General features: G+C 28.1%; 1 protein-coding gene across 1 annotated transcript in view; it reads right to left on the reverse strand.

Moving 5' to 3' along the window:
• Positions 1-6: 6 nt before the first annotated feature.
• The window catches only part of LOC111686786 (tyrosine-protein phosphatase Lar), a 24,467-nt gene continuing 4,252 nt past the window's right edge, over positions 7-20,221 (reverse strand). The window contains exons 2-6 of the mRNA XM_046956172.1: positions 7,418-7,557; positions 3,276-6,611; positions 3,080-3,190; positions 1,141-1,446; positions 7-1,064 (exon numbers count right to left, since the gene is read on the reverse strand). Coding sequence (XP_046812128.1) covers positions 996-1,064; positions 1,141-1,446; positions 3,080-3,190; positions 3,276-6,611; positions 7,418-7,557 — 3,962 coding nt within the window. The 3' untranslated portion in view covers positions 7-995. The remainder of the gene's footprint in view (positions 1,065-1,140; positions 1,447-3,079; positions 3,191-3,275; positions 6,612-7,417; positions 7,558-20,221) is intronic.

Here is a 20,221-nt window from a genome sequence, read left to right on the forward strand (position 1 = left end):
TAAAATGATTAATATTCAATATTTATAACATCTTTGTATGTCAAAGTTTTGATATTGTATTTATATATTACTTTTTAACTGTTATACTTCTTAATTATTGCTTAAAATCGTTCGAATTTAGAAACACAATCTAGATTTTTAAAAGCATTAAGCTCCACTGATCATTTCCGTTAATTATAACAGTTTAAAAAACTGTTATACAAGTAAAACATATATTGAAAGTGTAACTTTTCAATTTCTTAGTTTTAGAAAGTATTTAAAGGAAATTTTTGAAAAATTATAACAGTTTACTTAACTGTTATACACCTGAGTCAAACATAACGAACACTTTCAATTCATAATTTTTTGTTTAATTAAGAATTTTTCTTTATAAAAGTCTTAAATTATAAAGATTTGGTATTTGTTAATTTCCTAACTGTTATACAACTTTAATATTATTTAAAATCGTTTAATATTACAATTTTTTTAAAACTTTCTTAAAAACTGTACAAACATGCAAATCTAGAAAGATTTTTAACTAATTATAACAGTTAACAAAACTGTTATAACAGCGAAGAATAGCTTTTCTATGAAAAAAAAATATTTAAAAATTTTAAATCAAATATAGAAGAAGATTCGCTATTATATAAAGTTTTTCTAACTGTTATATATTACTGAAAACGTCTTTTACAATATAACATAATTTCATAACTGTTATACAAACAATATTACAAATAAATATATTTTATTTGAACAGCTTTTTTAACTGCTTTACATTTTGTAACTTAAACATCTCTTATTTATTTATAACACCTTTATAACTGTTATACTACTCTCTAAATAACTGTTATATTCTTTGTTAATATGAAAATATGCAAATTTTTATGCGTTTTCTCTTTTTTTTAAACAACTTTGTTAAACTATAATTAATATATTACTGCCTTTCCTTCCTTTTTTTATTATAAATCATGTATCATTTAATGAACAAACTGTTATACAGTTGTTATAAAATTAAACTAATTGGTATAATTATCAAATGAACCCAAATATTCCAAAGCAGCACGATAACAAAAATGATATTGATCCTAAAATGATATAAAACAACAAAAAGACACATTTTAATAAAAAAAGTTTTCAATGACCCAAAATAATAATAATTACCTCTGTTTGCACCATAGCTGGCCGTTGAGCACGTAAAATTCTTACTGTTTGGAATACATCCAAAACACCCTCATATTGCATGCGTTCCAAAACAATACTCAGTGTTATGAATACACCCGTACGACCTACACCAGCACTACAGTGCACCGTAATGGGACCATCTTGACCAAATTGTTCTTTTGTTTTATGCACTTGACCAATGAAATCAATGAAGCCTTCACCCGATTTGGGTACACCCTGTTCGGGCCAATCGATAAATTGAAATTGTCGTACAGTACGTGAAGAGCCATCACGTGCATCGGTTACCTAAATGGATAAAAATAAACAAAGAATATAAAATAATTTGTTTAACATATACAATTAATATTATTTATTATATTGTCCTTGTCACTGTTGTTGTTGTTATTGCTGTTGTTGCTGCTGTGTTCGTTATCGGTTGTCGTAGTCATTTGGGTCTTCAGACATAAGGTGGGCTTGTGGCGTTTGAATGGCAAACAAACTTTAGTCTTTATACCTCAAAAGAATATTAGGGAGCTGTAGGATACCGTACAGACTAAGACTAAGTCCAGTCTTGACTATATACACTAGACTATAGTCCAGACTATAGGCAAGACTATAGACTAGACCATAGACTAGACTATAGTCAAGACTACAGACTAAACTATAGTCGAGACTATAGACTAGATTATAGTCATCAAGACTATAGACTAGATTTTAGTGGAGACTAAACTATAGACTAGATTTTAGTGAAGACTATAAACTAGACTATAGACGAGAACATAGACTAGACTTTAGTCAAGACTACAGACTAAACTTTAGTGAAGACTAAACTATAGTGAAGACTATAGACTAGACTATAGTCAAGACTAGAATATAGTCAAGGCTAGGGTATAGTCAAGACTATAGACTACACATTAATCAAGACTGTAAACTAGACTATAATCAAGACTATAGACTAGACCATAGTCGAGACCATAGACTGAACCTATAGTCAAGACTATAGACTATAGTCAAGACTATTGACTAGAGTGTAATCAAGACTATATACTAGACTTTAGTCAAGACTATAGACTAGCTGGAATATAGAATTGTATATAGTCAAGACTATAGGCTAGACTTTAGTGAAGACTAAACTATAATCAAGACTATAGACTAGACTATAGTCAAGACTATAGACTAGACTATAGTCAAGACTATAGACTAGACTAAAGTCAAGACTATAGACTAGACTATAGTCAAGATTATAGACTAGACCATAGTCTAGAATATAGACAAGACCATAGTCTAGAATATATACTAGACCATAGTCGGGACTATAGACTAGACCATAGTCGAGACTATAGACTAGACCATAGTCGAGACTATAGACTAGACCATAGTTGAGACTATAGACTAGACTACAGTCAAAACTATAGACTAGACTATAGTCGAGACTATAGACTAGACTGTGGACATGACTAAAGACTAAACTATAGTCAAGGCTATAGACTATTATAGACTATAGTCGAGACTATACACTAGACCTTTAGACTATACTAGTCACGACTATAGACTATAGTCAAGAATAGACTATAGTCAAGGCTAGACTATAGTCTAGCCTATAGTCTAGATTAGATTATAGATGAGACTATAGACTAGAATAGTCCAGATTAAAGACAAGATTATAGTTCAGACTAAAGACTAGACTATAGTCCAGACTATATAGAATATAAACTATACTATAGTCCAGACTTTAGACCTTAGACTATAGTCCTGATTAGATTATAGACTAGACTATAGTGTAGACTATAGACTAGATCAGAGTAAAGACTTGTTAATAGTCTATAGTTTCGACAAGATATTTCCGAAATTTCAAACTTTTCATTAATAAAAACACAACCCTACTACTAAGAGCATATGTATGCTTATAGTGGATATTGTGCTTGGTTGGTTAACTTACCTTAAATTCACGTAATTTATATTGTGGCATATTGTATTCAGCAATTGGATCAACAACATAATATTGATAACGTACAGAACGTTCATGGGGCCAATATTGATAGCATTTTTCCTAAATAATACGAAAAAAAAACACACACAATAAGTATAAAATATTGAATTAATAAAACACTTTAAAATTTAAATCTTTTACTTACCCTGCCCATTTCCTTGAGCTTTGTCAACATCACCACAATCGTTGAGTTGTGTTCCCATAACATGCGCCAGAAATCTTCAGCGGTATCTTGCAAAGGACCTTGAGCTGCTATATAGGCCGAACGATAACGATAACCCTCAATAAAACTGGCATTAATATAATCACTGCCTTCGATGCCGTGTATGGGAGTCAAATAGACACGAGTCGATTCATAAGGTAAAATATGGACCAAACGATTTTTATGCTTGTTGCAGGGTAAATTAGCCGTTACGAATTTGGAAGAGTCAACCTTAACATTGGATAATTTCTTAAATTCTATCTCCATGCCGGTGATATTTTCTCCGGGTTCAGTGGTCAATAGCTTCTGCAAATGGGTATGAAGATTGCGTGCTGGTACCTCAGTATGACCGCAGATAATAGCTTCCAATATAGCATCGTGTATGAAGATATATTGATCTTCGGTCTGGACCATATAGTTGCGTTGAGCACGTAGACAAGTGACATGACCATAAATGTCAACAATCTTTTCATGTTTCATTCGTTCCAGCATCGAATCAATAACAATATAACAACCGGTACGTCCCACACCAGCCGAGCAGTGTACCACTACGGGACCAGAATCGGGTGGAGTAAGAGCTCTACATCTGCGCAAGAACTGTAAGAAAGGAGCTGGATGATCGGGTACACCATGATCGGGCCAGGCAGTAAATTGCAATTGTTTAATTTCACGTCGTTCATTAAAGCCTTGTCTAACGACTTGGAAGGTTCGTATACTATATGTAGACAGTTCCTGGGTTTCCGTAATGGTCACAAACATTTGTCCATAAGTTTCGGTGCCACGAGTAGGCCAATATTGATCGCATTTAATGCGTGTTCTCTCCTCTAAGCGTGTCATCATTACAATAGTAGTAGTCTTCAGTTCCCAGCACATTCTCCAGAAATCGGCTATAGTTTCCTGTAAGGGTCCCTGAGTAGCTACATAAGCATTATGCTTACGATAGCCATCACAGTAATTGGCATTAATATAATCCGAACCCACTACCCCATCCATGAGCGGCAGTATAACACGTGAATGATCATAGGCAGTTACATTGGCATAACGATTCTTGGGTTTGTTATATTCATAATTGGAATTATCCCAGGTGAATTGTTGTCCGGGTTCAATGCTTTCGTATTCCTGAGAGAATTTCTGATTGTCATTCGCTTTGAGGCGTTCTACATGATTTGAAAACTCCGAGATGGGTATAGGTGGGTGGGAAATCATGCCGGGGGTTTGGAAGTTCAAACGTCTCATATCTACCGGATCGCTAGGTGTGGGTCCAGCACCCAAATCGGCCGCCATTAAAGGTCGAGTAACAGCCGCCTGATCTGGGGTCTTGCAAGGTTGTCTCTTACGCTTGATTATGTAGATGATAATAAAAGTGGTAACAAGTATTAAAGCTGCCAAAGCCGGTAAGACCACCCATAACATGCCGGGTTCATCTTTATTGCGGTTAACCGAAACTTCAGGTTCTGAAGGCCAGTTAGGATCGGGTCTGTGAGGTCGTTCGCCGGGTGGAGCTTCACGCATGTCCAATGATAAAAATTCCGAGAAGGGAGATGACGTATACAAATGCTTCTGAGGAGTATCGACAACAGCTCTAACAAAAATACGATAACGCTTGTCACGTTCCAATTTGCGATTGGTGAAATTATGGTAATCATCGCCAGAGCCCAAATGGAAGGTGAAAGGTATAGATCTTTGAGGAAATTTGGCGGCTATATAAGGAGCATTAGGTCGTTCAGGTTTATTGCGTCCTGGCAAAAGATCCTCCGTTAAGAATTGATCAGGATTCTTGTGTAAATTGGATTTGTCTTCTGGTACTACCACTAAGTAATAATGTGATATAGGACCATATTCTTCCGAAGCTTGTGGTAAAATAACTAAAATCTCTTCACCATTTACAACACCATAGAAATCTGGCTTAACCATAGGTTGTGGAGCTGCCATTTGTGTTGTAACTGTTATTTTAGTGGGTGGTCTATAGGAATAATCCGACGGCAAAGCACTTACATTGACATTGTAGGTGGTAAAGGGACTCAATTCATTGATGGTGTGTGTCTTAACATAGGCCTTCAGAATAATTTCTCGTCTTTGTACAATTTGTGTTTGTGAGAAACCTTGAGAGTCAACAAACACCTTCATGGCATCGTAGGAAATTTTATAGTTAATGGGATTCAATCTGATGGGGGGAGACCAGGATAAAGTCATGGAATGTGTTGTAACATCGTGGGCTCTTAGATTTAAGGGAACATCTTCGGGTTTGATTTTCACTGTTACTTTCTCACTTAAGCGACCCAAACCGTTTTTAAATCTAGCTGCTATAGCCACGGCATATTGGGCAAACTTTTCTAAATTCACCAAATCGGCCGACTCTGTTAAGCCAACAGTCTTTGTTTGCCATTCATCTAAATCCTCTACTGCGGTCATGGTATAGAAAATCTTATAACCCAATAATTTACCCCTTGAAGGCACTGGTTCCCACCAAATTTCCGCCGTCTGCTCGGATGTAGCTACGGCTTGTACTGACATAGGAGCGCGACCCATATCTCTTTCGGTTTCAACCAAAATCTTTTCACTAAAAGGTCCAGCTCCTTGTTTAGTATAAGCACGTACGCGGAATATGTATTCAGTGTTCTCTTCCAGATTAGTAAACACAGCCTTACGTAATGTCATATTGCGTTCCGAACCCAAACCATGATCGATTTTCTTATGGAATTGTACATCATAGCGTGTTATAATACCATTACGATGTTCCCGTATCGGTGGCTCCCACGTAACACACACTACATCGGGTGTCTGGAAGCGTACGGTGATATTGGATGGTGGTCCGCCGGGTACACCTTCGGGTGTTTGGAAATTTTTCACTGTTTCCTGACCGATACCTATGTGATTACTACCCGCAACTCTGAATTCATATTCCACACCACGTTCGAGATCCTTAAAGGGTTTTTTCGTTTCGTGTGGACCCATTAACATTTCCTTAAGCGGCTGATCTTTAATACCCCATCTTAGGCGATAACCTCTTAGTTCTCCATACGTTTGTGCCGGTCTTTCCCATTCTAATTCAATTGATACCGTAGGATCACGTTCCATTATTTTCAAACTGACTGTCGGTCTAACGGGTACACCTCCTGGAGTTTTTACTATAACAGCAGGACTACGATCACCATCACCTTTGCGTGTAAGAGCGGCAACTTGTATGGAGTATTTTGTGTCGGGTTGTAGACCGGAAACGTTATATTCGAGAGCATCTACTACATCGTATTTGAGAGGTTCATTTAAAAAACCCTTACCCTGGAAACAAAGAGACGTGAAAGAGAGAGAGTGTTAAATGATTGATTGTCGAATGCCAAGACTATATATAAGATGATAGTTCAGAATTTAGATTGGCGTGAATATAGGCTAGCCAATAGTCCAGACAATAGACTTGTCGACAAGCCAGACTTTCGATGAATCAATAGTCCAACCTATACGAGAGTATAGACTATATACTAGTCGTTAGTCCGGACTATAGACTAGTTCATAGGCCAGACTATCGGCTAGTCTATAATATGCACTATTAACTGCTGTATAGTCTGGACTATATTAGAGGTTAGACGATAGTCTATACTATAGTCTGGTTGATAGTATAGTCTAGTTCCGACTATAGACCAAATGTCACTATGGACTGGATGATAGTCTATACTATACTCCAGACTTTAGACTGATCGATAGTCCTGACTATACACTAGTCGATAGTCCAGACTATAAACTAGTCGATAGTCCAAACTGTAGACTAGTCGATAGTCCATACTACAGACTGGTCGATAGTGACTTTAGACTATTTACAGACTATAGACTGATCGATAGTCCAGTGCTTTCTGTAGACTAGTCGATAATTCAGATTGGTCGATAGTCCAAACAATATACTGATCGATAGTCCTAACGGTAGAATGATCGATAGCTCAGACTATTAACAAGACTATGGCAAGACATTGATTGATCTATAGGCAAGACTGGTCAATTGCCTAGACTATAGATAGGTTGTATATGGTTTATATAAGAATTATAATCGACTTCAGATGTGAATCAAGATATATGGAAAAGGAATTTGATCTCACCTCATCTCTAACTTCCTGCACATGTATGTGATATCCACGTATGATACCATTACGATCTTTCTCTAGCGGGGGTTTCCAGGTAACATGAATTGAAGTCGAATTTAATGGAGTAGCCTTAACTTCTTGAGGATCTCCAGGCACTAAACGATGAAAGTGGGAAATAAAAACTATTAGATTTCTAAACAATAACTAAACGAAAAGACGATTATATATAAAAAAGCCTTAAGTTCATAAAATACCTAATTTAAAAATACCTAAATTTTATAAAAATAAATCCTTAATCCTTAATAAGCTAAGGCAAAGGGATACTAAATACATAAATACTTAATAATAATTTTATGATTTACTATGTATATAGGATTTTAAATAACTTATAAAATCTAATTATAAAACTTAATTACAAAATAAAACATTATCACATCACACAAAAATAAGATTTGATGCAAATTTTTATAAACAAAAAATTTTTGGGAAAAAAGTTTTAAATAAAACAAACTTTAAGTTTTTTTTGGTGGGGGTGAGACAAAAATTCAAAAATATTGGGTTTGTTTAAGGTCTATTAAAAAAAGCATTCAAATAACAGTTTAAAAAATTATTGTATTTTTTTATGCAAAAATCATTTGTTTGTCAAAGAAAAATTTCAAAAAATCTTGATCCAAAGTTATGATTTTTCTTGGATTTTTTTAGTGTTTTTTTTTTTAATAGAATGGAAAAAAGAGAAAAATTTTTTTAAAATGTTTAGTTAATAATTCTTATCTATATATAAGGAATTATCTAAAAAAAATTAAAATATAACTTAGTTTTAAATATCATTGTTATAATATAGATATTTGTTTATAAAAAAATAAGACAAATATTTATGCAAAATATATATAAATAAGTTATTCTAGGATAAAATAAAAGAGAAGAACTAAAAATCATATTTTAAATTTAAAAATCAGCAAAATTTTTTCATAAGGATGATCGAATCTCAGATCTATTGCCTTTGAAGCCTTTGAAAAAGAAGTAAACTTGATCTTTTAGTAAAGTGTATAAAGATGAAAGCTTTTACAGAATGTTTAATCCTTTAGTAAAGAGAACTAAGGATCATTGGTAGATCATCCAGAGAAGTAAATTGCTTCAAGGCTTCAAGCACTTTTGACACATCGTAGATCATTAGGAGAATAAAACTTAAAAGCGAAGTAAACTTGATCTTATAGTAAAGTGTATAGAGATGAAAGCTTTTATAGAATGTTTGATCTTTTAGTAAAGAGAACTTAAGATCGTTGGTAGATCATCTAGAGAAGTAAATTGCTTCAAGCACTTTTAACACATTGTAGATCATTTGGAGAAGAAAACTTAAAAGCGACCGAAAAACTTTTGAAGCAGTAAACTTAAAACTGATTAAAGATCTTTTAATGAATGAAGTCGGAGAATGATTGAATATCTTTTTGGATAAAGAAATTTGAAGCCGATTGTAGATCCTTAAAAAAACAAGACCTTGAATGTGATAGCAGATCTATTGAAGATCAATTGACAACGATAGCAAATCTAGTAGAGAAGAACAATTGAGAACGATCGCAGAAGCAGAAAACTTTAATCTTTTGAATAATTTGCAACCATGTGTGAAGTTTGGTAGATCATCTGGAGAACGAAACTTTAAAGCGATCACAGCAGTAAGCTTAAAACTGATTGAAGATCTTTTAATGAAAGAGGTCGGAAAATGATTGAATATCTTTTTGGATAAAGAAATTTGAAGCCAATTGTAGATCCTTAAAAAAACAAGACCTTGAATGCGATAGCATATCTATTGAAGATCAATTGAGAATGATCGCAGATCTAATGGAGAAGAACAATTGAGAACGATCACAGATCTAGTTGAGAAGAAAACTTTATCCTAATCGTAAATCTTTTGAATAATTTGCCACCCTTTTGATCTTTTGTTAAATTAGACCTGAAAGTGATCATTGAACTTTTAGACAAAGGAACTTGAGATCTACCGTAAATATTTTTAAACTTAAAGCAATATTAGATATTCTAATGAAGAAAATATGAGGATGGATCGTACGGATAAGCCAATTAAAGAATGTTTAAGATATTTGGAGAATTTTAAACCGAAAATAGAACTTTTGCTAAAGAAAACTGCAGACCGATCGTAGATCTTCTGAAAAGAGAAAATTCTAGCCAGATCGTAGATTACGTAACCTATTCTAGATGTTAAAGAAAACTATTTTAAAGGAATCGTTGTTCTTTTGGACGAGGAAAACTTTAGCTCTTGCCTAGATCACTTGTTAAAGATCTCAAGTTTTCAATCAGAATGATCGTAGAGAAGAAAACTTTAGCTCGTTCATAGATCACTTGGAAAAGAAAACTTAAAAAAACTATTGTAAATGTTTAAGAAGAATATTTAGAACTAACCAAACTTCAGATTGATCGTGTGTAGTTTAGGAAAGGAAACTGGAAACGAACAGTACATCTGTAGGAGTGTTTAATATGAGACCGATCGCGGATTTTTTTGTTACACAACAAAGATCTCGTGGATCATTTTTTAGAGAGAGCACTTACAATATCTTTTGATGAAGAAAACTTAAGGTCTATTATAGATCTTTAGGGGAATAGGCGGAAAGAAGGACTCATGAAAACTTGCGTGAACGAGAAGAAACCTATAGATCCATCAGTAGTATTTTAGAAAATATTATTTTGAACAAAATGATCAAAAAAACTTAAGACCAATCGCACATATTTTGGAAGAGAAAACTTGAAACGAATTGTGGATCATTTGATGAAGAAATTTTGCAATAATAAGAAAACTTGGAAATCATCAAATATAATTTAAAGAAAACTTCAGATAGATTGTAGATATTTGGAAAAATACACATATACACGATCGTACATCTTTAGCATAAAGGAAACTTAATACAAATGATAGATTATGTGGTTATAGTGATGAAAGTAATCAAAAATCTTTAAATTTTTTTTGTAAGAGTTGTTTCATAGATCTCTTGTTAAAGAAAACATTAAACCGATCGTATATTATTTCAAAAAAGATAATATTATACCAAACTAGAGATCGATCATGTATAGTTTAGGGAAGGCAACTGAAAACGAATAGTGCATCTGCTGGAATGTTAAATCTGAGACCGATCGCGGATCTTTTGTTACACAATAAAGATCTTGAGGATCATCTTTTTAGAGAGGGAAATATTGACTATTGATTGCCTCTTTAAAAGAGAACATTTTAGATTATTGGTAGATCTACTAAAAAATGCTAATAGTAGAAATGATTTTGATCTATAGATACTTTTTTGGTCTTTGGTAATTAATAAAGTGGTATGTTTAAAAATTTTGCCGATTTTTTTTTTTAATTTACACATAAATTTCAATTACTTTGTGTAACGAAGTTTCTAAAATCATAAAAAAAACAACTAAAAAAATCATGCTATTTATTAAAAATATTTTTATTTTTTTCAAAAAACACAACTAATTTCATTATATTCCTTTAACAAAAAAATACTCACTGTTTTTCACTACATTTATATTATATTTTTTGTTTAAAAAATTGTTTATATTTGCAAAAAATTATGTAAAATTTTTTGTTTCAAAAACCATTATTCATCCATGTTTTTATATATTGTTTTTTTTTTTATTTTGGGGGGAAGTTTAGGGATTGCGTTCAAAAATGTATATAATTTGGTGTTTATTTTATAGTTTTAGTTAAAAAAATAGTTCATTTGTTAAAAAAACATCCAGTTACAAGTACATTTAAAAAAAAAAAACATACACACACACAAAATTCAAAAAAACGTGTGCAATTTTTCGTAAATTTTTTATTTGTTAAAATAGTGCGAGTGTGACCAAAAAAGATATAAAAAAGAACAAATATTTAGAGATTAAATTTTTTTTATAAATATTGTTTATATGTTTAGGAAAAGAAAAACTACTTTTTAAGAAAAACAAAAAAAAAATTATAAAGAAAAAGTTGGCACACTCGCTGGTTTTGTAAAAAGGGGGAGAGGTGTTTTAAACAAAATTGGGATTTTAAGACTAAAAAATTTAAATTAAATTGGCAACTGTTTTGGTTTATTGATCAAATGTTAAATGAAGCACCAAATTTTTGTGGGAAATTATATTAGAGAGTGTTTAAGGGGGTTAATAAAAAATAAACTTAGTTTAACTTAGGCTTACATAAACTTGAAATGTTTTAAATAGAGTTTAAGAGTAAAAGTAGTCAATAGTTTTGGATAGGAATGCTTAAAAACTTAAATATAAAATTATGTTAAAATAAACTTAGTTAAAACTTGGTTTAGTTGATCTGATGTTAAACGCGTTTTATAAACAATTAGGTTTCATAATCAAATGTTAAGAAAAATGTTAAATGAAGAATCAATTTTTTTTTGTATAAAAGTATAAGTTAGAGTCTTAAAGTGTGAGACCTTATGGGAAATAAAAAATAAACTTAGTTTAACTTAGGTTTTTCATAAACTTGAGATGTTTTAAATTTAGTTTAAGACTAAAAGTAGTCAATAGTTTTGATAATAATGTTTATAAACTTAAATATAAAATTATGTTTAGATAAACTTAGTTTAAACTTAGTTAAACTAGGTATATAGATCTTATATTAAATGTCGCATCATATTTTTGGTGTAAAACTTTAACTTGAAATAAATAACTTAAGTCTAAAAGTAGGCAATAGTTTTTAGTGGTTTAGTTAATCTTAAGTTAAACTGTTTTTTATAAACTTAGTTTATAACAGCTGATGGTATATTACTTATAAGCCAATATAATAAATAATATTTAGCTAAACTTAATTTAAACTTAGTTTAATTGATGTTAAGTTAAACAGAGTTTCATAAACTGTTTGGTTGTTTGATCAAGCCTTGAGATCGGTTACTAACAAACTCAAATATGAAATTCTGTTTATATTAACATAATTTAAACTTGGTTTAATTAAACTCAAGTTAAACAGGGTTTTATAAACTGTTAAATTGTTGATAAAATAAAATTTTTATACAAAGTTTTGTTAAAGACTTAACATGTTTATGGGTTAAAAGAAAAACCTAAGTTTAACTTAGGTTTTCATAAACTTTGTATTCTTAAACATATTTTAACACTAAAAGTAGGCAATAGTTTTTATAAAATTACTTAAAAACTAAAATATGCTATAACTTTTAACTTAACTTGCATTAGTTGAACTTAAACTGAAGTTAAACTGGTCTTTTATAAATTTAGTTAACTACTTAAAGCTTAAGTTTTACTACGTAATGCTTAAACTAAATTAAACCACAATATAAAAACTTTCCGAGGAAAACTTTAAAAAGCAACCTTAAAGTAGGCAACATTTTAAAGATTTTGCCTTTAAAATGCAATTTTAATAAAATTTTCTTTTAAATATATTATTCTCACTCTTTTTTTATATAAAAATTTTTATTTCCTGCCTTTATTTTCATTGAATAAACTCTCTCACCCTCATTTAAACTTTATATTTTTGTAATTAATTTACAAACAAAAACATAACCTTCTTTCATTTGCAAATAAATAATAATAATGAAACAATGATAAAACAATTTCAATAAAAGAATTTTTAATTATGCATATAATAATGCCCAAAAAGCCTTATCCTTAGTACTCTTTATTTTTTCTCAACATTTATTTACTCATCATCTTTTTGACATTAACTTAACATATACATCTTAATTATATTTTAACACATACACACGCACACATCTTTGCACCTATATACATACATACGTATACGTATATAATTAACAACAAAAAATAATCAACTTTATACATATTTAATTATTTCTTTTTGTTTTGCTATAATAAAATACATATTCTGTCTGACTTAATGTATGTAAGACAGTAATGAATAGTCCTGACTTATACAATTACATCTTACATTACATATAAGTTGTGAAAAAAGTTTCTCTATAACTTGTCTTCTGTAATAAATTTTAACATTTTTCTATAGCTTTTTATATAATTTTTTGCAACAGAAAAGAAAAAAAGAATTAATGAGCAGAAAGTCTCTCTCTCACACACACACACACGCAAAACCTAACGAACAGGTGAAAGATAGGTGTGTATGTATATGTTTATAAAACAAGAGTAAATTATAATAAAAAAAGTTCAGTGCTGGTGGAAAAAAGAACTATTCTGTCAAATGGAAATGTTAACATTACACTAAGAGAAATGGGATCATAGCATAACTAACAGTCTAGTCTAGACAAAAATCTTTTAAATAAGAAAAGTTCCCTAGAAGGCAATCGCGAACAAACTTTGAAACCATTAGTTGTAACATATCGTTTTTTGTCATTGATCAAATGGATAATAAAACTACAAGATCTTTTTGGAATGAATTTTGTTCATTTCTTGTCTGCTTACAGCATGAATTAAATCTTTTGCAAGAACTCTCAGATATATTACATATCCAAGACAAAGCTTAGACAAAAACCTTTAAAAACTATAAGATAGGAAGTTGACACCGTTTTATCTCCTTGAACAATTGATTTTTGAAAGGTTAAGTTGAATCTTTTGTTAGAAGTCACAGATCTATTACATAGTCTACACAAATAGTTTGGACAAAAACCTTTGAAAACTATAAGATATTCCTAAAAGTCGACACCGTTAAATTTTGGTTCGAAGTTGACATCGAAAGGAGTCGACACTGTTTGACCTTTCAAGAAGCGAACTTAATCGCTTTTTTTATATAAAAATTTTCATTAAAATCCAAAATATTTCACTAGAAATATAATTTTTTTATTAAAAATCAATTAAAATATGGAATTTCACTAAAACTTTCACCATTTTTTTTTCAATTAAAATATTTTCCAATAATCCAAATTTTTTTAATATATGTAAATGTAAATTTTCACTAAAAACCCAATTTTTGACTAAAATTTCAAATTTCAATTAAAATCGTAAGTTTAACTAAAAATCTAAATTTCACGCAACATCCAAGTTTTATTAAAATTTAAATTTTCATTAAACTTCAAAATTTTCACTAAAAATTCAAATTTTCACAAAAATTCAAATTGTCACAAATATTCAAATTTTTACAAAAATTCAAATTTTTACAAAAATTCAAATTTTTACAAAAATTCAAATTTTTACAAAAATTCAAATTTTTACAAAAATTCAAATTGTCACAAAAATTAAAATTTTCACAAAAATTCAAATTTTCACTAAAAATTCAAATTTTCACTAAAAATTCAAATTTTTACAAAAATTCAAATTTTTACAAAAATTCAAATTTTTACAAAAATTCAAATTTTTACAAAAATTCAAATTTTCACAAAAATTTAAATTTTTACAAAAATTCAAATTTTTACAAAAATTCAAATTTTTACAAAAATTCAAATTTTTACAAAAATTCAAATTTTCACAAAAATTTAAATTATCACTAAAAATTCAATTTCCCTCTAAAAATACAAATTTTCTCTTAAAATTAAAATTTTTACTAAAAATTAAAATTTTCACTAAAAAATTTAAATTTTCACTTAAAATCAAAATGTTCACTAAAAATCAGAATTTCCATTAAAAATTCAAATTTTCAGAAAAAAATTCCAATTTTCAGAAAAAATTCAAATTTTCACTAAAAATTCAGTTTTTCACTAAAAAATTCAATTTTTCACTAAAAATCAAAATTTTCACTAAAAAATCAAATTTTCATAAAAAATTCAAATATTCACAAAAATCAATATTTTCACTAAAAATTAAAATTTTCACTAAAAATTAAAATTTTCACTCAAAATATAATGTTTTACTTAACAAAAATTTCCAAAAAATTCTAAAATTTATCTAGATATTTTCATTAAATATAAAATCATTTCTTTATCCTTCTTTCAGTGTATTTTATTTTCACTAAAATTTATTTTTCTTCCATTTTGTCACAAAAATAACCCTGAGAGTTGAAAGGTGGAAAAAAAATAAAGAACAAAAACCTGTTGGTGTTATATCATTTTTATATAGAAAATTCAAACAAAAAATATACATTCATGAAATATGACCGTTTTATTATGTCACGAATTCATACCAGATATAGACAACATACTACATTAGACTGGTGCCAGTTTAGTAGAGTGAAAGAGAAAAAAGTGAGGAAGAATATTCTTAGCTTCTAACTTTTCAATGTTAGAAGCTATAGTCAGTGATATATTTTTAATGTGAGCAGCTTGAAAGGTTAAAAAAGCTTAATTACTAGGAGTTTCCAAATTGGTTCCCTTCTAATGCTTGCCTGCATACAATTCATTATATATATAGAATGTCATTGAATTTTCATAGATACAAGAATACAATTTCAATGTATTTTTTTTTCAACAATTTTGTATATAATGCAAACATTGACATTTGTTTGAAGTTTAAATGAATATAAACAGTAAAGAGCGCGCGCTAAAAAGGAGCAGAAGAGAGTTAAACAATACTATTAGTGATTAGAATAAAAGTTCAAAAGCAAAGCTTTAATTTAATTTGTAATAGTTGAAGTTATAAAATTTTATAAAAGCTTTATTTTAGAAGTAGAACCCGTAAAAAGCTCGAAAAAATAAAAGCTTTCGCTTTATAAGGTTAGATACTTTTAAAGCTTTTTAAACATTTTAAGTAAATTTCTTAAAACAATAACATATACACTCAAAGCTCTAACTTTTTCAGTTAAAAAAGCTTTAAATATAATTTATTTAACTTAAAAGCTTCCTGTTTACTTTAGCTTTTATTTATCATAATTATATAGCTTTACAACTGGACACAGTTATTTCAATTAAAGCTTTCTATTTAAAACTTTTTAAAGCTTTTCCAAAATCACCTTTTTCAAAGCACGTCCCTGTGCTGCTTTCGGTTCTGTTCTGCTTTGTGTATGTTTTCTACATGTGTCATTATTTCTCACATTGTCTATTGTATGATTGACATATACAATTGACATACAGTTTTGTTCAAACTGATTATCATGATAATTTTGTGAAAGCACATCATTAAATCTCATAACTTATATACATACGTATACATTGTTTATAGAATTATTTTTTATGCTTTCATAAAAATCATGTTAAAATAAAGATTCTTTTTTTTGACAGCAACAACAAAAAAAAGCTTCAAATTGAATTTGATGAATAATACTTTTTTTTTGCCAAAAATAATTTTGGTCAGTTTTTTTCCTTGAATTTATATGATTTCATAATTATAATCTTTATGTTGTAGATTTTTTTGTTAGGTATAAAATTTCAAACTAAAAATGGATAATTATGTCATTTAGCATTTGACATTTGTTTTTTTTTTTGCAATTTATTTTTCGTATATTGTTTTTTGTTTGATTAATGACAAACTAATTAATATTTAATTAATTATAGTAGAAAAATTGTAATTAAATTTTATAACAAATATGTTGACACTAAAAGCTTTAAATCTTTAAAATATATATTTTTTTTAAATGAAAAACAAGGTTATTTTAACGTATTTTTTAAATTGTATTAGAAAAATTTAAGAATAACAGAGCCTTTAAAAATAAGCTTAAATAAAACTAAAATTTAGTTAAAATTTGAAGTTGTTTTTATGTCTAAAGAAATTTAAAAAAATTTTAAATATATTCATAAAATGTCTATGTAAAGCTTTTAACAAAAGCTTTTGTTCTTAAATTATTTTTATAAACATTTTCTTTTTAGATGAATTGTTTTAGAATCTAACTGTTACAAGTTTCATAAAAAAACCTTTTGATAAAATTATTTTCATTAATAAAAGTTTTAGGACGGTGTTATTAAAAAAGCTTTTTATAAAAAAATTAATAATAAGCTTTTTATAAAATCCTTTTTATTAATAACGACTTTTATAATTAATGTTTTTTTGAATAAAACCTTTAAATAGAAGCTTATACCTTGGAAGCTTTTAAAGAAGCTTTTTGATAACAAGCTTTAAATAATAAAATCTTTTCTACAAAAATAGTTTAGTAATGAAAGCTTTTAGAAAAAAAAGTTTTTTATAAATATCGGTTTGTAAAATAAAACATTTAAATAAAAGCTTTTTATAACTTTCAGTGTTAAAAGCTAATAAAAGTTAGAGGAAGAACTAAATTAAATAAAGCTCTTATTACAAGCGTTTAATAGTTGCTTTTAATAAATTCTAACAGTAAATTTTAATAGAATCTATTTAAACAAAATATATTAACAAAAGCCTTTAGCATCAAAAGTTATTTTTAATAAAAGCTCACATAATTATAAGCTTTTAAGAAATGCTATGGTTAAGCTAATAACTTTTCTAAAAATGATTTTAATAATAAAAGCTTTTTATAAACAATTTTAATTATTAAAGCTTTTTTGTTATTATTGAATTTTATCATTAAAATATTTTCATAAAAGCTTTTAATAAATATCTGTTAATATTAAAAGCCTTTAATAACTTTTATTATTAGAAGTATTTAAAAGTTAGAAAAAGAACTATATTAATGAAAGCTTTTACTACATGCATTTAATAAGAGCTTTTAGTATAAAATTTATAAATAAAAACTTTTAATTCTTATAAAAGGTGAAAGCTTTCAATAAAAGCTGATATAGTAACTTTACAACAAGACTTCTAGTATGAGGCTACTAACAGTTAAAGGACAACCATATTAATAAAAGCTTTTGCTATATAAGTTTTTAGGAAAAGCTTAAGCTATTAAAAAAAGCTTATATACTAACAAATTGTTTTTTAATTAAACAATTTGATAAAACAAACTATTGATAAAAGCTTTTATAACAGAAGCTTTTTTAATAAAAGATTTTAGTATTAGAAGTATTGAAGGAAAGCTTTTACTATAATAAACTCTTGATAAAGACTTTTAGTATTAAAAGCTTTTAAAACATAATTTGATTATTGTAAACATTCAATTAAATCTTTTAGTAATACAAGCTTTTAGTAACAAAAGTTTTTAGTAAGAAAAGTTTTTTATAAAAGCTTTTAAAAAATACCTGGCATAAGTAAAATATTTGAATAAAATGCTATAGAATATGTCAATTAAAAGCTTGAAATACAAAATATTTAAAATATCATCCTAAGCTTGTATCATTTAAAAACTTCGATACAAATGTTAAAAGCTTTCTATTGTTTATTCCAATTTCTAACTATTTAGATAAACATGTTCTTAAACGTTCAATTTATAAATGTTCTTAAAGATTCAATAATTTCTTTTACCAACTACTACCTCTACCCTTGACAAATTAATTTTCTTTTTCACATTATTCATCAAGCTTTCTAAGTACTACTCATTATAAACTTATATTTATGTATATATGTACAAAAAGCTTGTTCTAACCAACCAACAATACCTCAAGTATGTTTTATTTGTTTTCTCTATCATCAACAGCTTGAAACCCTGTATGTTTCTCTTCTTCTTTTACGGCTTCTTAAACAAAATAATTTCGAAATTAATTTTTCTCTTCCTTAAGAAACAAAAAAAAAAAATGTACAATTATAACATTTTTCAACTTTTCATTATAATAAATGTTACAATTATAAGAAGTGGCAAACACTCACACTTAATATTTTTCACAGTCACACACTTGCAATTTTAGAATTTAATTCTTTATTTTCATTGTTTATTCTCAAGTATATAATGTTCATAAAGGTGAGTGTAGTAGGTGCATATAAACAATGTATATATAATGCATATGTATTTATATTTTTATTTATATACAGTAAATAACAATATAAAAAAGAGTAAAGTGCACTTAACATTGTGTGTTTTGTGTTTTATCAAGAACTTAAGCTAAAGTTTCACGTTAAGCTTTTGTTTTGTTAAGTTTTATGGGGAAAACAAGAATTGGAAGGAAAGTAAAATAAAAGAACAGCAACATAATTTTAGGCGAAGGCCAGACTCTGAACAACATACTTAACACAAAAGATTGTTTAAAACAAAAGTATGAAATTAATCTAAAATTAAAGAAAAGTAACAAGGTATTTTATATTTGCAAAAGCTTAAGTGTACCAGTAAGAGGGGTTATAAAGTTTAGATTTAAATAAATTTTGTAAAAAATTTAAAACGAATTTAAATAAAATTGTGTAAAAATTTTAAAACAAGTAAAGGAAGTTTAGTATTTGTTTAAGATTTTTTTATATTTAAGAAAACAAATTTTATATTTGTTAGTTTTAAAACTGATATTTTTATCATTTAAAAGCTTTTATATAAATTTAATAAAATTTTTTTTTTTTTTTGGATGGCTTTACATCAGCTTTTAATTTCATTTAGAGAAGTTTAATAAAAGCTTTTTGTATGTTAAGTTTTAATAAAAGCTTTTTGAATAAATTTATTTTCAAAGTTTTATATATTTACAACAGCTTTACAAGAGCTTTTAATTGCATTTAGAGGTGTTTAAATAATTGATAAATAATTGTACTTTTAAACATTTAAACATTTTGTTATTATTAGAAGCTTTTAACAATAACTCATGATATTTAAAACTTTTGTTCGAGAAACTTGCTTCGGAAGGGCTTTAGTACCAGAAGCTTTTAACACTTTCTTTTAATTTTTGCTAAATATTTTGTTTTTTAAAGGCTATTTTAGAAGCTTTTAATAAAAGCTCTCGTTTCAGGCATTTTTACTTAAAACTTAACAAGTTTTTGATTTTATTTTTGGAGCTTTATGTTTAGAAAGTTGATATTATTCATATTAAAAAAAACTTTCTTTTTTCGTTTCTATAAAAGATCTTTATATTAAAAGCTTATAAAAACACTGTTAACGAAAGCCTTTTATTATGAGCTTTAAATAAAATTTATTGTTTTGGAAGCTTTTACTAAAAGCTTTTGAACAATAAGTTTTTATAAAGTGTAAAGTCATATTGTTCCTAATTAAACAAAAGCTTT

This window comes from Lucilia cuprina, chromosome 2, assembly GCF_022045245.1.
Source record: "Lucilia cuprina isolate Lc7/37 chromosome 2, ASM2204524v1, whole genome shotgun sequence".
Classification (NCBI taxonomy): Eukaryota; Metazoa; Arthropoda; class Insecta; order Diptera; family Calliphoridae; genus Lucilia; species Lucilia cuprina.